The following is a 22,210-nucleotide window of genomic DNA, read 5'->3' as shown; positions in this document are numbered from 1 at the left end:
TGATTCATAGCTCTCTAGTTCAGTTTGACTGAATTAATCTTAATACAAAAAATGGTTCCCTAGGGATATAATGATTGGCTTATACTCAGTGTGATGAATACATTTAATTGTAATAGAGTATTTAAGAGGTCAGAGGCAGACCTAGAGAGGGATTAGGAAAGACTAGTAGAAGACAGAGGGCTGGAGGGCGGAGCACAAGCTCTCAGATTGAGACAGACTTCAAGACAGAGAATGCTGTGATCCTCTTCCCTCCCCCACAGAAACTAAGACACTTTCTGGAGGACCAACAGAAAGCTGGCCCAGGTCCCAAGCAAGGAGACAAGACTGTGAAGGAGATAATAAAGAATTTGGACTTTATCCCTGGCTATTCTCATGGTGATTGTTTGGCTGAAACGAAGATTGGTCCCAAGACCTCCAGAAAACCAACCAGGACATTGCACCTGACTCAGGGAGCTCCCAGTCCACTGGGGGAGACAACAAGCCCAAGAATAGTCCTGACTGGGGATGGCAAGGCACTGAGCAGCTGAGGGGCATGAGGGGAGACTCCCAGAGGGGCGAGGTGAGGGGAGAAAAGCATTCCAGCTAGGGAGGGGAAATCAAGGCAGAGGAGATGGGGGGGTCATGTGCAAGGATCAGAAATCAGGCCATTGGACCACAGGAAGGATGGAGCAGTGACATGCTAACACATGGTGAAGGGCAGAAGGGCAGAAGCAAAGCCATGAGTGCAAAAGGAGGATTTTATCTGTGATCCTGGCACACAGGAAGGGCTCAAACCACTGGGACCTGGTGACTGAAAGGTCTCAGGTGCTCTGAGGTGTGAGAGCTTTGGAGAAAGGGCCTGTCTACACTCTAGGACCTAGGATACCTGTCAGGAAGGGGATGGTGCTACTCACCTGGGGGGGCCTAATATTGAGGAACATAGGGGCCAGGATGGCCCTTTCCTCTCCTCTGCACGTGGTCTGTGGGGTCCCTGTAGGCTGAGCTAGAAAGGAACAAGGAGCCATGAACAGGGTTGGCCTTTTGCCCCTCCCAGCTCCCAAATCTCCCTCTGCTTTGGAAAAGCCCATAGTCCTCCCTGTTCATACAAAGCCCAGAGGGAAAGTTTGTCTGTTTCTAGGGCTTAGATCAACTAAACCTGCATTGATGAAATGTCTACTATATACCTCCCTGCACTCTGGGATGCCAGAAATGGGAGGAACAAAATAAAGTCTAGCTTGTCTCTCCCCATTAACTCGCCCAGAGTAGTCCTGGAAAATGGCTGGTCATGTGGGGAGGGCTAAGGAGGTGAGGCTGAAGCTTCTTTCCGGGGAGTGGGGGTGTTAGGCAAGAGGGTAGCTTGAAGAAGAATAAGAAGAGGGGAGGGAATGTGGGAGTCCCAGGTCATTTGCATCAGAGAGAGGGATTTGGGGAGCAGAAGAGGAAATGGGAGAGGAAGAAAGCGGGAGTAGGGGGAAATGAAGGGGCAAAAAAGAGGGGAGAAGGTAAGGGAGAAAGAAAAGGGGAGCAAAAAGGGACGGTGCCTGAAGGATCCAGGAGCCTTTACCCCATTTCAAAAACCAGACAATTAAGTCAAGGAGAGGGAGAAGACAGGGAGGGGGCAGGGATCCTAGGCATCTCACCTTGTCCCAGACCCAGGACCAGCGCTGCCACCACACTGGCGGGACAGATTTTAATGGCCTCCCGATGGCTCCCACATCTAAGATCTAGAAAAATCTCTGTGTCAGCACTGTCGCTCAGTGGAATCCATTGGCTGGATTCCGGAGGCGGGGCGTTCTCAGACCACTCCCCTTCTCAGGGGTCTGCAGCTTAGGAAGGGACATTCTCCACTTTCACATACATTCTCTCCTTCCGGCGCCCTCCCTTTCACTCCTAGCAGTTTTTCCGAGAAGTCTGACTCGCGTGGTTTCGGCCAGCAGTTCTCGGGGTGGCCGAGACTGAGTCCCGAGAGGAGGGGGGAAGAGGGAGGGGAGGGGAGGACGGCCCCCAGGAATGAGGGGGCGGAGCCACAGGGCCACGCGCCCCGGAATTTTCTGTAACAGGCAGTTAAGGGATACAAATGTGTCCTAGAGAGCTTCAGTAACAGAGACGTAATAATCCCATGATACGTAACAATGCCATTGACACATAATAACCACGCTGACACGTAAGAACGCCGCTGACACGTGGTACATTAGGGGGTTTGTGGTTTAGCCCCTAAAGCTCCAGGCCTGACGGGACTCATGCACTCTGGGAAGCGCGGCCCTGTTCCGCTTAACGCACTGACGCTCGCTGACAGCCATCAAGTCCCAGCCCTTGCCAAGGCTGATTCACGGGATTAGGGGACAGAGGCGGACAGAGAGTGACGCGGGGGCAAGACCCGAGCTGAGCCCGGCTCCCCTCCCCTCCTTTCCAGGAAACTCCCCGGGCGCCGCTTCTGGCTCCGGACTTCAGGTTCAGCCTTTCCCCTCGCCAGCAAACCGCGGCCTCGGGCTTTCCCACACCAACCCTCCCCCCCGCATCTCAAACAAGCATCATCTTGTAATTGCAGCGCCGCCCCCCACCCCCGGGGGGGGGGGGGTGAGAAGAGAAGAGGCAGGTCCTGCCGCCCTCCCTATCCCCAAGTCGCATCCTTCCTGCTGCATTTCCTTCCATTTGTTCTCTCATCAAGTGCGTCTCTTGATGTCATAAAAGCAGCCCCTGACCCGGGAGCAGAGGGACCATTTCCAAAGCGCTGTTGGATCGGGGCAGTAACAGGGAGCCACGGGCGGGCACTGAAGAGTGGGGTGACTTAATCAGAACTGGGCTTAAGGAGGTTGTGGTCACGGCTGGGGGAGGGAGGACTCCGGGGGAGACCGAGGCCCAAGCACTGGGGGAAGGAGAGTCATAGCAGACCATGAGCATCCAAGAAAAACCCATTTGCGATTCCGGGGGTCCTTCCCTGAGCCCTCGGGACCGGGTCCCTGCCTCGGAAGAGCTGCTCACCCTGCTCGGGAAGAGGACGTCCCCCCGAAGGTGCTCAGAGACCCTGAGTCCCATCCCAGCTCTCCCTCCAGCTCAGCCTTGGCCTGGAGCCTTTTGAAGTTGGAGAATTTCCCAGAGTGCGTAGCTGCTCTCCATGGCATTCCGTTCTCATTAAAGAAGTTTGACACAGGGCTCAGAATGTCGAGGTAAAAAGCAAGGAAGCACTCAGCTCGGTTTCACTCCACTGGGGACTGGGAAAGCTCCAGATTATAGGCCATTATGCAGGGGAACGTGACACCTGAAGCTGATAATACAATACCATTGACCCAAGCAACCAAATTTTGCCTCAGTTTCTAAGAAGGCCTTATTTCTCTAATATATAGAGAAGTGAGTATTGTCTAACTGATAGACAGTTTTTGGAAAACAAAATCAAAGTTATCTATACTCATATAAAAAAATGCTCTAAAGCATCACTAATTAGAGAAATGGGGATCATGATCTATCCCCTCAGTCAAGGGTGTAAAAAAGGAGACGCTTTGCAATGTGACTTGTTAGTATCAGGTTGAGCCTTGAAGGACCCCTTGGAGTTGAGGAGAGGAGAGAGAAGGGACAGAGAAGTCACCATGAACGGTAAAGTGTGGGGACTCTGTGACTTGTAATCATTAGGCCCACAGGGATGCCTTAGCTGTGAAAAATAAAACCCCCCACCAGAAGCAAGAGAGAGAAAGCTTCCATCAGAGGAGGCAGGGAGGCCAGGGGAGGCTTAGTTTCCATGCTCTGTCTGCCCCAGCAGAGAGGGCCTGCACCTCCAACTCCCCGTGTGACTCTGGGCATTTCACCCCCTTCAGCTTTCCGGCCTCAGTGTCTCCCTCTGAAATTCCTCCCACTTCAAGCTCCATGATCCACACTGGCTCCAAGTCTGGACCAACTGGGACCTCTAGAGAAAGCATCCTGACTTAGGGGGGAGAGCCTGTGGGACTTTATGGCCTCCCTACAGCCTCATGCCTGGCTCATACTTCCTCCAAGGGTTAAGTAACATTTAAAAGTCATGGTCACCCTCCCTGAAAGCTTGGGGGCTGAAACCAACCAGCAAAACTACTGGGCCCCAGGAATTTTTCTGTGACTGAAGAGCTCTCCCACCATTGTCTCTCCCCCTGGCCATGTCTTCACCCCTTCTTTTCCCAAAAGCCACTGAGTAGGGGGCCTGAGAAAATCACCCACCAGGCAACTTTCTGCAGACTTGGACCTTAAGTCCAAGCTCTGGCTTCCTCTTCCTCAGAATAAAAATGGGAGTAAAGTGGAAACTCCCTCCTTCCACTCCTTCCTCTCCTCTCCTAAGCCCAAGGACCTAGAGCGGAATTTGTGTCAGAAATGCCATCCCATCCGGCTGGCACCACAGCTGCCCATTCCAGGGCACAGGCCTTTGCCAGCACAAGGAAAAGGAAACTCATACACTGGAGAGAGTGGACATTGGAGGAGGTCCCGATGTCTGAGCAAGTGGAAGGAACCCAGACCATGCAGCCAAAGAGAGTGTTTGAGGCTGGGGTCAGGAAGTCCGCTGCTAAATAAGACTACTAGCTCCTAATGCTGTGCCCTTTGGGCCTCAGTTTGCCTATATGTAAACACAGTCTAGAAAATGTATAACAGGATTTCTAAGCCTTTATTTTTTTTTTTACATGATGCGACCCCTCCCACCTCTGACATTCCCTGTTCTAAGAATCTTCCCAGCTCTGACATTCCCTGTTTTAAGATCTCTCCCAGCTCAGCTATGTACTGTTCTAAGAACCTCCCACCTGGCATTCCCTGTTCTAAGAACCCTCCACCTCTGACATTCCCTGTTCTAAGAACCCTCCACTTCTGACATTTACTGTTCTAAGAACCCTCCCATCTCTGACATTCCCTGTTCTAAAAACCCTCTCACCTCTGACATTCCTGTTCTAAGAGCTCTCCTACTTCTGATATTCCCTTTTCTAAGAGTCCTCCCACCTGACATTCCTTGTTCTAAGAACCTCCCACCTGACATTCCTTGTTCTAAGAACCCTCCCAGCTCTGACATTCCCTGTTCTAAGAGCTCTCCTACCTCTAATATTCCCTTTTCTAAGAACCCTCCCACCTCTGACATTCCCTGTTCTAAGAGTCCTCCCACCTGACATTCCTTGTTCTAAGAACCCTCCCAGCTCTGACATTCCCTGTTCTAAGAACCCCCCCAGCTCTGACATTCCCTGTTCTCAGGCCCCTTCTAGCTGTGGCATTCCCCATCCTAAGACCCTCCTAGTGGTATCATTTTGTGGTTTTCTCCCAAGCATGGACTATGGAGCCCTAACATTTTGCTTCTTCCTCAGCTGAGTGAGGAAGGACCAGCAGCTTGAGAAGATGAGGGACGAAGGCCACTGGGTTTCTCTGTGTGCAGCAGCCCGCCCTGCTCTTTCCTCCTTATGTACTCACAGGAAATTCTAGGAGGGCCAGGTAGGGTGGTGGATAGAGCGCCGGTTCTTCCTCAAGCTCATTTTATAGATGAGAATACTGAGGCAAACATGGTAAAGTGAACTACCCGGGGACACACAGCTAGTTAGTGTCTGAGGCTGAGCAGCTCTCCTAGAGCCACTACTGGAGCACCCAGTTTTAGGTGGACCTTGAAGGAACCCAGGCCAAGGGTGGGGGGAAGTGAGGAGGGGTACAGGGCAGTACCTGGGCCGGCCTTGCTCTCTCTCCTCCCACGGGAACAAATCAGAGCTGCGTCTTTTCCCCCATAGCATCTTCCTGGGCAAGTCTGTGGTGGCCACAGAAGCTGCTCCTGGGAGCTCCAGGGAGCTCTTGCCCAGAGACTGGGCTCTCCATTCACTGTCCCCACCCCCACCCCCACCCTGGTGATTCTGGTGAAACAAACTCTCCTGGACGTTTATAAGCTGTCCTATGCCGCGGGGCAAAGGGGAGTTCTGGGTTCAAATCCCTCTCTGATGCTCACTACCTCTGCTGTTTCAGCACCCCAGGTGAATCCTGGGTCTTCATGTGGAAATGGAAGCAGTTTAACTAGATGGCTTTTGGGGTCCTTCCTGTCAGAAATCGAGGATCCTAAGATACCAAGATAATCCACTAACTGGCCTTTCCACATCCAGCCTCTCCTCCTTCCCCTACATTTTCCACACAATTGCCAAACACATCTCTAAGGGATAGATCTGACCAGGTCACTCCCTTGCTCTAGAACCTCCATGGCTCCCAGGTTAGCACTATGTCCTTATCTCTGCCAGTTAGTGATAAGGACATGATCCTGGAGAGAGCACCTCTCTGCTGAAACTCAGATCCTGAGAAAGAAGCTCCCTTAGCGAGACAGTTACAGTTCAGACTTTGATGGATCATAGTCCTTACCTAAGCCTTCTGAGACAACAGCCACAGTCTTCCGCTTCTGCCTGAGGGCAAGATCAGCAGCTGCCGTCAAAACAGCCATAGAGAGCACTCCCTGCAAAAACTTTTACAGACCCACCCAGGGGGAGGCTCACGTCCGGGGGTTCCCTTTTTGAGAATTTCCCTGTCATTGAAACTCAAGATCCCAACTTGAGTTGGGACAGCCCGGACGGGATTATGTGGATATTCTTAGAGTTAAAGGCTGCTTCCAAGGACTGTGGGCCCACACCTGCTTGTGTAAGGAAGCTTTTAGAGCAGGTTCAGCTTGTCTTGCCTCCACCTGATTGGAACTCTGGCTCGAATCTGCCCGGACCCAGGGGACTTTCTAGCTTGGTCCACAGAGTTTGGTGAGCAATGCAGACTTCAGGCAATAAAAAATCAAACCAACAACAATGATGTCACCCAGGAACAGGCAGCAGGGACAGGCCCATATGGTCAGGCGGACAATCGCATTATAACCTGCAGGCACATCAACAAGTTGCTATTTGTGTTTTAAGAGCTTGGCAAAAAATCCCACCTGCAAAAGATGGAAATGAGTCTTTTACACGAATAAAACAAGGACTAGGGAGACTTTCAGTAACTTTCTCGCTACTCTCAGAGCAGCGGTGAATAGAACAACTGGAGAAGGACACTTGCATTCTGCTTGTCCACTAGGTAAAGACAAAGATCAGAACAAATCCCAGCCTTCCACTTCTAAATGTAATGCCGGAGAAACTGAGGCAGGAGAGAGATTAGAAAGTTTTTAATATTTTATTAATGGGAGAGTATAATTGACTGGACAAGACTCTCGTCTCAAATTATCCAGTCAGACAGATAAAGAAAGATATACTGGGACCAAGGAATCCATGTTGGTTCCAGGGCTGGAGGAGACTGTCATCTCAAAGAATCCAGCGTCCAGCGATGAATGGAAGACCCCCAACTTCTTAAATACCTTTTCTCTAAACAAAGGAAGGGGTAAGAAGCTTGGGAAAACTTCTGTCAGCATGGGGGAGGCCTAAAAACCCAGAGACAGGATGTCTGAATACACAGAGATAAAGATGTCAGTGAGATATCTTGGAATATTTTAGAGGGATATTGTAAATTCTTGAGGACAGAAAAGAGTCAAGAGGTCTACTCTCTTGTTCATCTTGCTAACAATTTATAACCTTAGAGCAAATAGTCCTCAGTCTTAATGGATCAGAGGGGGTTTACAACTAAGGGAAATAGGGAGACTGAGACAAGGGAAACTCATACAGGGAAACTGAGTCAGGACAGTTAAAGAGAATTGTGGCATAACAGTTCCAAGTGTAAAAAGGGATTTTGCTGGTCTTCAGAATGCAGGTCGGGAAACCAGCCCCAGGAGGGCCCTGCCTCCAGCCCTGGTAACAGAATTTGGGGATGATGATTCTCTCCCTCAGTCAGCTCATACTCAGCAGTGGCTGAAGGGCAGACACAAAAGCCTTCATGCTTACAGATAGCCAAGGTAAAGCTATGTTCATGAGGCATCTGTTCCACATTTTGCCTCTGCTTCAGCCCTGTATCAGATCTTTTTCTACTTCCCAAATGAGCATAGTAGAAAACCCAGCTTTCCTCCATGCACTCTGGGCATTACTGTAGGCCCAGAGGTTGCATTTAAAGGCTACATTATTCACCTCATCCTCTGGGGCCCTAAAGAAATTTTTTAATCCTATCATTCATCCTACCAACAGAGCAATGTATTTTCATGAGGGGGAAGTGTTCGCCTAGGGTCTTTTCTTCCATACCAAAGAGCCTTTTAATTTTAAGAAATTTGAGAATGGAGGATTAGATGGAGCTCCTTCTCCTGTTTATGGGTCTATAGTAATAGCTCAGTCTTCTAGTCCTATGTTGACAACTAAATGTTTGAAGGTCTTATAGACACGGGTGCAGACAAATCAGTGTTGTCATATCTACTTTGGCTGGCAGAATGACCGTGTCTCAATCGGCTGATACTGCTTTCTGGGAATCGGAGCCATCCGCAGCACCTCACGTTACTACTCAGCCCTTAACTTGAATATATAATGGAATCAAGAAAAATCAGATCTTATATTATTGACCACCTGCCAGTAAATTTATGGGCAGGAACTCACTCAGCCAACTAGGGATTCACCTTACCACAGAGAATTTTTCGTAAGGGCCACAGCATAGCCTGCTCCTGTCCCAAATAGATGGAAAACTGATCAACAGGTATGGACAGAGCAGTGGCCCCTCGTTAAAGAGAGATCTAAGGCTTTGAGAGACATAGTACAAATTTAGAATTTAGGCAGAGACATAGTACAAATCCAGTATTTAGGAAGAGACATAGTACAAATCCAGTATTTAGGCAGAGACATAGTACAAATCCAGTATTTGAGAGACATAATACAAATTTAGTTACAAGGCATGTTGAGATCTCCTACAGTCCTTGGAACTCTCCAGTATTTAGGAAGAGACATAGTACAAATCCAATATTTGAGAGACATAATGCAAATTCAGTTACAAGGACATATTGAGATCTCCTACAGTCTTTGGAACTCTCCAGTATTTGTGATTAAAAAAAAAAGAAATTAGGAAAGTGGAGAATGTTTACAGAATTTAGGAAAATTAATAATCAAATAGAGACAAAATTTGGAGACATCTCCAAATATGATTCTTTCACAGGCCAGTGTGGGTCATAAATATTCAGGATTGTTTTTATTCTATACCTGTTTATGCCAATGACAGATTTAGATATGCTTTTTCTGTTCCCACTGCTAATCTCGCAGCTCCTTATGAAAGGTATCAATGGACAGTTATCAATGGACAGTTCTGCCACAGGGCATGAAAAATAGCACCTCACTATGTCAAATGTATGTTGCAGAAGTTATTAAGCCTATTAGGACAAAATATCCAGGTTCTCTAATAATCCATTATATGGATGGTATTCTAGGTGCTGCTCCAACATCCTCAACTGCTGAGGACATGCTACAACACACAGCCGGAGGCTCAGAAGCCCCACAATTATACGTTGCTCCTGACAAAATGCAGAAAACTACTATCGTTAACTATTTAGGTTTCAAGGTGTCCCCGGAATTCATTTCACCTCAGAAGATACAAATTAGAACAGACGGATTGATTGTGCTTAATGACTTTCAAAAGTTCTTGGACGATATCCAGTCTTATGGCCGAGATTGCCTTTAACGAAAGCTTAATTAAAGCCTTTATATGATTTGCACCCGGGGATCCAGCTTTTCTCTCCCAGCAGCTAAAGCTGCTTTGGAGCCAGTTGTAAACATTCTTCACTCAGTGTCTCATTGTCATGATCCAGCCCTTCCAGTTACTGTCTCTTCTTCCCCCACCCGAGTATCCTACTGCATTACTCCACCAAAATGATTCTATTTTACAATGTTTTTTGCCTCCATTTCAACCTACCAAAGTGATGTTGACTTATGCTTCTTCAGCAGGAATTAGCAATTAAGAGAGTTGTTTCCTATTTCGCTTCACTTCCAGATGCTGTTGCTCCTATGTATACTAACAAGCAATTGGAGGCTCTCCTTTCCCAGGACCCCAATGGCGAGTGCTTCTTGCCTACGGTATTCCCTTTGTGCCATTATCTCGCTCTAAACTTCCAGTGCTCTCCACTATTCCTTACTGGCCTTGGATTGCTCCCGGCCTTGTCACAAGCTCCTCACGCAAATACGGATGCCACAAAGAACTACAAAGCTCCCTTATTTCCCCCCATTTGTCTCAATCTTTTGTGTTTAACGCGCCTTTTACGTCTCCACAAACGAATGCACTTTCTGCAATTCTTCAGGCGTTAAACCTTGTCCCTGGTCCTCTCTGGACTATCTGTGAAAGTTTGTGTGCAGTAATGCCGTGAGGCGATCAGAGGCGGCTGGCCTCCGTGTTGCAATTGTTTTCTGACCTTCAAGCCTTAAAGGCTTATTAAAGGCGTATTAAACGCCCCGGGACCTGAGCCTTCTAGATCGTTCCTATTCGCTCTCACACAAATCTCCCTCGCCCAAAGGCTGAAGCCAATGCCCCTGCAGACTCTCTACTCCTAGGCACTCTCCAAGAAGCTCAGCGTGCACATGCGCATTTCACTTTCCCGCTCCTTTCCCCTTAAGAGAGCAAGCTCCACAGACAGTGAAAAGCTGTCCTGCTTGTTGGCCCCCCTCCTCCTTTTAACCCTCGTGCTCGTTTCCCTAATGATCCCGGGCTCACTGGTGTTACTCATGTTTCAATGTTTGGTCGCCCTCCTTATGTCCACGTTTCCATAGATACGTATTGGTCATTGCCAGGTGCCTCAGCTCATTCCTCAGAGAACAGGTCCAAATCATTGTATCCTCACATTCCCAACCTTGGGGGTTCCTGGCTTCTCTTAAAACAGACGACGGCCCCGTTTGTTGCCTCTGCTTTTACTACCTCTTGTGCTTCCTTTCGTATTCATCACCTCACAAAGACCCCAGGGTCAGGCTATTGAGCAGCACCGCCTGGGAGACTTCAAAGCCTGTCTCCTCAAACAGAAAGGGGGAGTCAATGGCCTGTGCGATCACCTTCTCCAGCGGCAAGATTCGCTGGCTGTTACTCACTGGGAACTTTTAAACTCTTGACTCAAACAAGATTTCTCCTGCAGAGAGATTGTCTCTCCACCCACCTCCGCAGGCGCCCCACGGCTCTAGCGGTCATCGAGACCTGCCCCCACTGTTAGCTTCATAAGTCAGGTGGACAGATCTGACCACGGGGCTGTGGCACCTCCGACCACAGTGGAAAGATGGGAGAAGGCTTCTGTTCTTCTCATTACGGATCCTGGAGACGAGATAACTGGAGCCTGGCGAACGCTCTGGTCTGTGGAAAACAAAGCAGTGCCTGAGAAGGCACCATGCAGGTCTTGCTGGGTCTCCTCGTTCTTCTATCATCGGAACACGGATCCATGGAACTCCGCTGGGCATTGTGGGATGCAACCTCGTGGTTTTCGTCGGTGAACTGGGAAGATTCACCTGTTCCCTTAGGACGGATGGCAGTTCCAGAAGCCACCCGAACTATGGACGTATTAATACCTCCCACTGGAATGTCATGTTACATTTTAATTATACTGGTGTGTCAGCCCACTCCACCCCCATTTGTTTCCACTGGGGGGCGGGTCCCAGAATAGAAAAGGTATCATTGTTATCATTATTATTGAAATAAGAGATACATTAGGAGATAATGTAGATTACTTAGAACGATGGCTTACACTGAGATGTGATTATAGATTTCATCCTTTATGTGTTACTGCTGTAAAAGTTAACGCATCGAATTATTCTTGGAATCAATTAAGAGCTCATTTGTTTGATGTGTTCCAACTTCTAAAATGGGTGTTAATATGGCAATCTTTGAAAAAATCATTGAGGATATGAATCAGGCTTCTTTAGATCAATCTGACCCCAGGAACATTGCTGATAAAATCCATAAGTTATTCCAGCCAGCCCTGTCATTTTGGCAATCTGTGTTCTCATTCCTTGGCCCTCTTGTCGCCATCCTATAGTTCATATTTACACTCTGCTGCCTGATGCCCTGGTTCTGTCAAGTAATAGTGAGCTTCGTAAGCAAACACTGGTTATTAATTCTGGATATGTTTGCAAAAAAAAAAAATTAAAGGGGGAATTTGTGACCTCCCAGGTAATCATACTTGCCTTGGTGATGTAATCACACCTGCCTAGCCTGTGCATAGCTTGCTTCCAAGCTGTCCTTTCCCAGGCATTCTGGCCTGCTCAATCTGCACTCAGTTTGCAGTAATTCATGTCATTCTGACCCGGCACAAATCCCCACTTCAGTCTGCTCATTGGCCAGCAGAGGCTGGGAAGCTTCGGGAGTATTGAGATGTTATGAGAACAGAATGTACAGGAATAATAAGCCCCCTGCCCAGATAGGAGGAGAGACAGTTTGTCTGGGAATGCTAAAGTTTCTCCTTGAACCCAACTTTCCCCTAATCCCTTCATACACTGACTGGTTTATCTACTTTCTTTTTTCATTTGTGTTTCCTTAGCCATATTGTGGCTTTTAAGGGTCAATCAATGATAATAAAACTCTCTATGTTATTCTTTGTCACTACTTCACTTTGGAAGAACGCCGGGGTCTGTTTGTCTTTCTGTCGCTTTTCATGGCCTCTGTGAGAGCCAGAACAGCTGGTCTGATTTCTGGCTTTTCACAGGTTGTGCATTCTACAGTAAAAGTTTCTGAGGGGAAATTTCCTTGAAGCTTAGAGTGAGGAGAAAGTTGAGAGGGAATTTCTGGAGGCTTAGTCTGCCTCCTGACAAAGCTGTCCCAGGGCTTGATTTGTTGTGTTTGGAGACCAGTGAAGGAGTCAGTGTAGAGGTGTCTATCCTTCATTCTGGCTAAGTCTCAGCCCTTGGGAATTCCGGTCTTTTTTGGGGTCCTCTTGTTTTGTCCTAGGAAGGCAACTGCTTTACCCCTTTATCTTTGCTTCTCTATATTCATTTTGTGGTAATTTCCTATCTGTTCATGGAGAATCTGGAGCTCTGCCATCTTCTCAGAATGCATCAAAGTAACTATTTTAATTTCACCATTTTCTTCTGAATTTGAATCCAGATCTTCTGCATACCATTGAAGTAATCTATGGGTGGATTCTTACTATTCCTTTTCATCATTTGCAGCAGCAGCAGCAGCAGCAGCAGCAGCATGTTTCCTATTTGTGGACTTTGTATTAAAGTTGGCCTTTAGACCCAAGGTGTTGGGGATATCTCAGGCCTAATTCAGTGTGTATGTGTGTGTGTGTGTGTGTGTGTGTGTGTGTGTGTGTGTGTGCTGCTGCTCTCGCCTCCTGAGCTACAAACCATGAGCCACTGCCAATGCTATTGCTCCCTCCAGTCTCTTGAGGCTGCAAGCTTCAGCTCACCCCTCTACCTTGCAATCCAAATCAGGGATTCAGAGAGTGACCACCACCAGCAGCTTTCCCTTTGACCATATTCATGTAATTCTGACCTGGAATGACATCACCCCTCCTCCCCCACAACCACAATCAGGGCTCAGATGTGTCATCTCACTTTGACCAGGAGTTCAACTAGAGGGTCCTGCCTTCTGTCCCTGGTCGTCTGTCCAATCCACACTTTTGGCTAACGTTCCTGAGGTTAGTACTGAAGTCTACAAAGCTAACTCCAGGGTCTATTTTTTGTCCTTTCCTTAGCCTCTGCCCCAGAAGTATTTGCACTTCAATCAGGTCAAAGTACTAACCTGGGTTTGTGCAGCTCTTTTTGTGGTGGCAAAGAATTGGAAAGTGAGTGGATCAATCAATACGTGAAAGTAATGGAACATTATTGTTCATAAAAAATGATGAAAAATGATTTTAGAAAGGTCTGGAAAGATTTACACGAACTGAGGTTGAATGAAACAAGTAGTACTGGGTACATCGTACAATGTAACAGCAAGATTGTGCAATGAACAGCTTTGAAAGACTTGGTTCTTCTCAGCAGTTCCATGGTCCAAGGCAATCCAGTAAAGCTTGGATAGAAAACACCATCTGCATCCAGAGAGAGAAGTCTGGAAAATGAATGTACATCAAGACAAACCATGTTCACTTTTTTCTTTTCCTTTTGCTTTTTCTCGCTCTCACGGTTTTTCCCTTTTGTTCTAATTTTTATCTGCCAATATGATTCATAGAGAAATATGTATTTTAAAAAGAATATACATGTGTAATCAGAAAAAGAAAACAATAAAAAATTAAAATTAACCCCCCCACACTAACTTGGAAAGTAGGGTTCTTCCTAAACTTCGCCAAGGTTGTTTTAGGTGGAGATCTACTTTACACAGACTTTAAATTATTTCTGCCTCTTCAAATGATCTCAGAATTGTTATTTTTTATTAACATCTCATATTTATTTTATGTAATGTTAGTTTATATTCTACTAAATTTACACACACAGAAATTACGGGGGGAAATGTAAGAATGTTGAAAAATGTTTGAGAAACTTTTCTGAAAGAAGAATGATAGGGAGAAATTCAGGTGTTGGGGATTTTTTGTCTTGTTTTGTTTTGGTGGTTAGAAGTTAATGAGTTCCAAATAAGGGCACTGGAAACGTGAAGCTGCCTCATAAGAGAGTGGGGTCAAGAATTTGATCAGGTTGTTTGGGAAGTATGAAGGAAATAAAAAAAAATTGTAATTAGATGTCTCAGGAGATGTCTTTAAGAAAGAACTTAAGTGATAACAATCAATTTACAGTCTTAAAGCTCTATCAGAAATTTTCTAATTTTTACATGTCACGAACAGTTATTATATAAATTATATAAAACAATTAAAAATCACTTCCCCCACAAATAAGGTGAGGTCTAAACAACTGGAAAAATATCAATGTTCATGGGTAGGCCGAGCTAATATAATAAAAACAAAAATTCTCCCTAAATTGGTCTATTTGTTCAATGGCTAGCCAATCAAACTGAAAAAAAAAATAGTGGCTTGTGGGAAAAAAAACAATAACAAAATTCATTTTGAAGAACAAAGGGGCAAAAAATTAAGGGAATTAATGGGAACAAACACAAAGGACAGTGGCCTCGCAGTACCAGACCTAAAACTCTCTTATAAAGCAACAGTTATCAAAAACACATAGAACTGGGTAAGAGATAAAATGTTGTATCAGTGAAAGAGGTGAAAATCACATGACATAGTAATCAATGACACTTGTAATCTCGTTTTTGATAAACCTTCAAAGTCCAGCTTCTGGGATAAAAATTAGGTCACCCCACTCTTTAGTGCACTCCCGTGGCTCCCTGTTACTTCCCTGATCCAACAGCGCTTTGGAAATATTCCCTCTGCTCCCGGGTCAGGGGCTGCTTTTCCTGACTTCAAGAGCCGCCCTTGCCGAGGCTGCAGTGGCCCCGAAGAACAAATGAAAGGAAATGCAGCAGAAAGGATGCGACTGCAGGATGGGGAGAGCCTCAGGACCTACCTATTCTCCTCCTACCCCGGGGGGGCGCTGTAATTGCAAGATGACGCTTGTTTGAGATGCGCGGTGAGGGTCGGTGTGGGAAAGCCCGAGGCCGCGGTTTGCTGGCGAGGGCAAAGGCTGAACCTGAAGTCCGGAGCCAGAAGCGGCGCCCGGGGGGTTTCCTGGAGAGGCGGGAGGGAAAGTGGGGGAGGGGAGGGGAGCCGGGCTCAGCTCGGGTCTTGCACCCGCGTCACTCTCTGTCCGCCTCTGTCCCCTAATCCCGTGAATCAGCCTTGGCGGGGGCGGGGACTTGATGGCTGTCGGCGCGCATTAGAGCAGAATAGGGTCGCGCTTCCGAGAGTGCGTGAGTCCCGTCAGGGCTGGAGCTTTAGGGGCTCGACCACAAACCCCCTCGCAGGAGTCCTCAAACTACGGCCCGCGGGCCAGATGAGGCCGCTGAGGACGGTTAACCCCCTCACCCAGGGCTATGAAGTTTCTTTATTTAAAGGTCCACAAAACAAAGGTTTTGTTTTTACTATAGTGCGGCCCTCCAACAGTCCGAGGGACAGTGACCTGGCCCCCTATTTAAAAAGTTTGAGCACCCCTGTAACATGTCAGTGGCGTTATTGCATGTCAATAGGGCTATTATGTATCAAAGCGATATTATCTATCACGGGGTTATTATGTATCAATGGTGCCATTGGATCTGGGGCTACTTTGTGTCAACGGGGCTATTTTGTATCAATGGCGTGGCTACGTATCACAGGGTTATTTTGTCTCTGCGCTACCGAAGCTCATCAGACACATTTGTATCCCTTAACTGCCCATTATAGAAAATTCCTGGGCTCGTGGCCCTGTGGCTCCGCCCCTCACTCCTGGGGGCCGTCCTCCCCGCCCCTCCCTTCCCCGCCCTCCCCGCGAGACTCAGCCTCGGGCCACTCCGAGAACCACTGACCAAAACCCAGCGAGCTGGACTTCCCAGAAAAACTCCTAGGAGTGAAGGGACGCCGGAGGGGTATCTCAGGGGCGGGACACCGGCAGCGGCGGCGCCTCTGATTGGCTTAAAGTTTCAGGAGCGGCGGGAAGGAGTGTATGTGTGTGAAAGGGGCGAATTCCCCCTTTCTCAACTGCAGCCCACCGAGAAGGGCGGGGGTCTGAGAACGCTCCGCCTCCGGCAGCCAGCCAATGGGTGCGCCCCCAGCCCAGTGAGCGACACTTCGGACAAGGAAGTTCCTTGTAGATATTCTATCCCGGAGCCGTCTGGAGGCCACTCAAGGCTGTGTTCCGCGCGTGCGGCAGCGCTGTCCTGCATCCGCAACAAGGTGAGGCACTTGGGACGCCCACCCCTACCTGGCTTCTCCCCCCTTTCTTGCCTCAGTTGTGAGGTCTGTGAAATGGGGCAAAGGCTCCCCGATCCTGCGGGGACCTCTCCCCTCCTTCCTTTCTGCTCCCTTTCCCTTTCTTTGTCCCTTCCCTTCTCCCCTCTTTTTTTGCCCCTTCATTTTCCTCTACTCCCGCTTTCTTTCTCTCCCATTTCCTCTTGAACAGGATGAGGTGAAATGTCTCAAGACAGTGGTAGAAATCGAGCACGGCTTCATCTCCTTGGGTTAGAGTAGGCCTGAAGGTCCTTGCGCATTGACTCAAGGACATACCTAAGTCCCCTCCCTGCTCTCCACCCTGGACTTCATTTTCTCCCTACTTCCGTCAGACACGGGCAACTATGCACTTATTGGCCAGTTCAATTTCTTGGGTAGTTTAGAATGTGAGACTGTCAGCCAGTGAGGACCATGGTCAGTGGGGGAGAGGTGTTTGCATTAGGGACTATTTAAAGCGGTAAGCCCCCTGTGAGCCCCTTGAGTCCAGTTACAGACTCTGGAGGGGTGCTCTGGGCAGGACAGCATCGGCCTTCTTGGGTGACTGAGATTAAGTGGGTACAATTGACATGTTGGGCGTTTTGGAATTTAGATTCTATCCAGATTCGATGGATCCGGGCCATCCCTCCCAGAGAACAATGGGGGAAAAAAGATCAGAAAATGCCGGGAGATAGCCCCTCGGGAGATAAGTAATTGTAACAAAGTGCCAAACATATAAAGGAAAAAGCAAGAGAAAGCTGCTCAGGTATTGTCGTTTTGCCTGGGGTAGCAACAGTGTTAGTGGAGGCTCTATTTGGCCTAAGTGTGGCTGCCTGGAAGACTGGGTGCGCCAAAAACGAAATTTGTTAATAGTCAAGAATCTGCTCATCCAGAGGAGGTAGAATATGCCGGACTATGGATAATTAGACTTCAAGCAGTTGTAGAGCTAATCACCAGTCAGACAGCTATGGCCGGGATCTGGTTGATAACTAGAAGAGTCCAAAAGTCATTATTCAGAATGATTAGGTGTGAAGGGAAAGCTGAAGGGTCTGTTAGATTGTTGGTGCTAAAAGGACAAGGGTGGGAGCCAGTGCCCCAGGAAGACAGACAGGAGCCAGAAAGGGATGAGGACTTAGGGAATGTGAAGTTATATTAGAAAACTTTGAAGAGATCTCGGGGTACAAAGAAGAAGGGACTGAACGAGATGAGGTGAGATCCCTCAAGACAGTTCTGAAAATCGAGTAAGGCTTCATCTCCTCCTCTTGGAATAGAGGCCTGAAGGTCCTTGGGCATTGACTCAAGGACATACCTAAGTCCCCTCCCTGCTCTCCTCCCATGACTTTATTTTCTCCCTACTTCAATCAGACACGGGCAACTATGTATTTATTTAATGGCCAAGTTCAATTTCTTGGGTAGTTTAGAATGCCAGTGAGGATGATGGTCAGGGACGGGAGGAGTGTTTATGTTATGGACTATTTAAAGTGTCAAACCTGTCCCAAAAGCTACCTCCTCCTTCCTATTGCTTGCTGGAAGGGAGGGAGACTCCCTTCTCTCCAGAATGTACAATAAACTTTTGCTTTGCTCCTAGAGATCTCTCCAGCTTTTTTCATAAATGGTGATCACTCACCATTCTGAGCCACACACTCTTTCTTCCCTTTCCTTTTCTGTTCCCCAAATCCCTCCATCTGACAGATGATCTGAGGCTCCCATATTCCCTTTGCACTTCTTACTCTTCACACTACCCTCTCCTCTGAGCCTTTTTCCAAAGCGGAGGGAGGTTTGGGAACTGGGAGGGGCAACAGGCCAACCTTTTTCATGGCTCCTTGTTCCTTTCTAGCTCAGCCTTCAAGGACCCCACAGACCCCGTGCAGGGGGGAGGAGAGCCATCCTGGCCCCTATGTTGCTCGACATTAGGTCCCCCCAGGTGAGTAGCACCATCCCCTTCCTGATAAGTGTCCTAGAGGACAGACAGGCCCTTTCTCTAAAGCTCTCACACCTCAGAGCACCTGAGACCTTTCAATCACCAGGTCCAGTGGTTTGAGCCCTTCCTGTGGGCCAGGATCACAAATGAAATCCTCCACTTGCATTCATGGCTTTGCTTCTGCCCTTCACCATATGTTAGCGTGTGATTCCTCCATGCTTCCTGGGGTCCCCCCGGACTTGCCTGGCTTCTGTTCCTTGCACATGACCCCCCATCTCCTCTGCCTTGGTTCCCTCTCCTTGGCTGGAATGTTTTCTCCCCTCACCTTGATCCTCTAGCAGTTCCTGGCTTATTGTTCCAGCTCAAGCTCTGCCTTTCCCAGATCCCCTCCTGCCCCTCAGCTGCTCAGTTCCTTGCCATCCCCACGCAGGACTGTACTTGGTCTTGTTGTCTCCCCCAATGGACTAGGAGTTCCTTGAGTCAGAGACTATTTTTGCTCTTTTTTGTATCTCCAGGAATTAGCCTAGAGCTTTGCCCAGGGGAGACCTCTCTGAGTGCTTGTTACTTGATTCAGGCTCTAGCCCAGCCTGAGGCATTTGGTCACTGCTTCTAAAGGCTTTGCTTTCAGATTGTGCAATGATCAGCTAGGCCAGACTCAGTTCTTCTCAACCATGTGGTGATCCAAGACAGTTCCAATGGACTTGGGTTGGAAAACGTCATTCATATCCAGGGAAAAAGCTCTAGAGACTGAAAGAGGATTAAAATAAAGTATTTTCACATTTTTTGTGTGGTTTTTCCCCTTTTTTTCTGATGTTTTTCCCCAACAATATTCATTGATTGTATATGTTCAGTCCTATATAGATTTTATTTATATGAGATTGCTTTTTGTCTTGAGTAGGGGAGAGGGAGAAACAACTTGGCCCTCAAAATCTTACAAAAATGAATTTTGAAAACCATCTTTCCTTGTATCTGCAAAAATAATGTATCATAAAAATAAGTAAGCAAGAGAAAAAATATTTCCTTTGAATATGTTCTCTGAACCTTGAATAGAGTGAGAATCAGCCCTTCCTCTCCCTTTCCCCGTCCTTGACTGAGCACAAATGTATTTGTTTTAGCGATTGGTGACATTCCAGGATGTGGCTGTGGACTTCACCCGGGAGGAGTGGGGCCTCCTGGACCCCTCCCAGAAGGAGCTTTACTGGGACGTGATGCTGGAGAACTACAGGAACCTGGTCTTCCTGGGTAAGAATGGCTCCTCTGGGGCCCCAGGATGTGCTCATGAAGGGCTTATCAAGAAAACCCCAGCCCTTGTTCATTTCAGAGGGGCCAAAGCCAGGATGCTCATGTTCTCCCTGGTCCTAGGTGAAGGGTTCTTGCTTTGTGTATCTGAAAACTAATTTCTCCCTGGGGTGATCCCCACCCCACCCCCAGCTCTGTTCCTTCTTGTCAGAGAGACTTGTTAAAGTCCCAGGGCAAGGACTTGGGGCATGAAAGCCCCCAAATATCTCAGAATAGAATGGACTAAATGAGTTCTTTGTCTTTCTGAACCCAATTCCATGATTTGTCCCATCTCTGCATCTAAGAAAACCATATCCCCCTTCAGATGTCTCTGGATGCTCCTCCACAGCCTCCCTGGCCTTTCAAGCTTGCTCCTAGAGGTCTTTAGAGATTGGGCTGTGAGGTGACCCTTCCTTTCCATCACTTTCTCATGACTAGGTCTTGTGGAGTCCAATGGAGACAGGATCTCTCACCCAGAATCAGGGAGAGTACATGGGATTCCAGTGGATAGTGTCTCAAGAGCTTGCTGGTTAGGTGAGTGAGTGAGCCAGAGTATGTGACACCTTTCTTAGAACCCCCTGAAAATGGGCATCTTGTGATCCTGAACTTGACCTTTTTGGTCCTGAATCCTTCTCCAAGTCATAGATCTGGGAGGTAATTTTCCTCCACTGCTCTAGTTTGTTTGGATGCTGTTGCCTTTTTATATTAAACTCACTTGGCAGGCTTTTTATACTGTCAAGAAACTGGAAACTGAGTGTACATTGTTTGGAGAATAGCTAGGTAAATTGTGGTATATGAATGTTATGGAATATTATTGTCCTGTAAGAAATGATGAGCAGGATGATTTCAGAAAGGCCTGGAGAGATTTACATGAACTAATCCTGAGTAAAGTGAGCAGAACCAGGAGATAATTGTACATAACAAGAAGATTATATAATGATCAATTCTGACAGACATGGCTCTTTTCAACAGTGAGGTGATTCAGGCCAGTTCCAATAGTCTTTTTATATATGTATAATTATAACTTTTTTATTGACAGAACCCATGCCAGGGTAATTTTTTACAATATTATCCCTTGCATTCACTTCTACTCTGACTTTTCCCCTTCCTCCCTCCACCCCCTCCCCGAGATGGCAAGCAGTCCTATACATGTTAAATATGTCACAGTATATCCTAGATACAATATATGTATACAGAACTGAACAGTTCTCTTGTTGCAATTGGATTCAGAAAGTAAAAACAACCTGGGAAGAAAAACAAAAATGCAAACAGTTCACACTCATTTCCCAGTGTTCTTTCTTTGGGTTTAGCTGTTTCTGTCCATCATTGATCATTTGGAACTGAGTTAGATCTTCTCTTTGTCGATAAAATCCACTTCCATCCTCATATAGTATCATTGAAGTATATAATGATCTCCTGGTTCTGCTCATTTCACTTAGCATCAGTTCATGTAAGTCTCTCCAAGCCCCTCTGTATTCATCCTGCTGGTTATTTCTTACAGAACAATAATATTCCATAACATTCATATACCACAATTTACTCAGCCATTCTCCAATTAATGGGCATCCATTCATTTTCCAGTTTCTAGCCTACAAACAGGGCTGCTACAAACATTTTGGCACATACAGGTCTCTTTCCCTTCTTTTGTATCTCTTTGGGGTATAAGCCCAGTAGTAGCACTGCTGGATCAAAAGGTATGCTCAGTTTGATAACGTTTTGGGCATAATTCCAGATTGCTCTCCAGACTGATAGTTTCAATAGTCTTGTGATGAAGAAAGCCATCTGCACTCAGAGGAAGGACTGTGGGGACTGATTGTGGATCACAAAACAGTCTTTTCACATTTTTTTGCTATTGTTATTTGCTTGCATTTTGCATTCTTTCTTGTTTTTTCCCTTTTTTGTGCTGCATGATAATTGTGGAAATATGTATAAAAGAACTGCATATGTTTAACATATACTGGATTATTTATTATCTTGGGGAAGGAGGGAGTAGGAGGAAGGGAAAAAATGGAAATACAAAGTTTTATAAGAGTGAATGTTGAAAATTATCTATGCATATGTTTTGAAAATAAAAAGTTTTAATAAAAAATTGAATAAACATTTATCCATTTTGATTATTTAAAAAAAGTCACTTGGTAGGGACAGGTGGAAATGATTAAAGTTCTGTTGGTACTTTCTGAATGAGCAGTACTGCTGCTCTGTGGGTGGAACTTTGAATGATTTTTTACCTTTTTGGAAAGCCTAGGGGAACTCTGCAGTGGAAGAGAGATATAAAGCTTCCTCATCTTAGAGCAATGGTCACGCTCTCAGGACTCCCACAGGTGTGATTTTTAGATGAGAATTTTCCTTTAAAAAAAAAAAAAAAAAAAAAGCTATTTTTTTGTGTGTGTGTTTGCACATGGAAACCAGCAGTTGTTCCTGTTTTCATTAATTTGACATTT

The 22,210-nt window shown here is 46.8% G+C and overlaps 2 protein-coding genes across 2 annotated transcripts in view; one reads left to right on the top strand and one right to left on the bottom strand.

Annotated features, from left to right (window-relative positions):
* LOC127549068 (zinc finger protein 883-like) overlaps nt 1-22,210 on the bottom strand; it is a 129,131-nt gene that overhangs the window by 86,448 nt on the left and 20,473 nt on the right. The window lies entirely within an intron of this gene.
* LOC127549063 (uncharacterized) lies at nt 15,296-20,314 on the top strand. Its single transcript, XM_051976849.1, has 5 exons — nt 15,296-15,420; nt 16,243-16,540; nt 18,408-18,494; nt 19,607-19,733; nt 20,208-20,314. Exons 1-5 carry the CDS (start codon nt 15,296-15,298, stop codon nt 20,309-20,311), a joined length of 741 nt encoding a protein of 246 aa, XP_051832809.1. The 3' UTR covers nt 20,312-20,314.

Source organism: Antechinus flavipes, chromosome 1, assembly GCF_016432865.1.
Source record: "Antechinus flavipes isolate AdamAnt ecotype Samford, QLD, Australia chromosome 1, AdamAnt_v2, whole genome shotgun sequence".
In the NCBI taxonomy this organism is placed as follows: domain Eukaryota; kingdom Metazoa; phylum Chordata; class Mammalia; order Dasyuromorphia; family Dasyuridae; genus Antechinus; species Antechinus flavipes.
This window is presented reverse-complemented; position numbering and strand designations above follow the sequence as displayed.

Coding starts and splice junctions, on each gene's coding strand:
- LOC127549063 (XM_051976849.1), top strand. CDS start 15,296: ATGCGCGGTGAGGGTCGGTGTGGGAAAGCCCGAGGCCGCGGTTTGCTG. Junction 16,541..18,407: donor TGTCCTGCATCCGCAACAAG/GTGAGGCACTTG, acceptor GTTCCTTTCTAG/CTCAGCCTTCAAGGACCCCA. Junction 18,495..19,606: donor TCGACATTAGGTCCCCCCAG/GTGAGTAGCACC, acceptor TATTTGTTTTAG/CGATTGGTGACATTCCAGGA.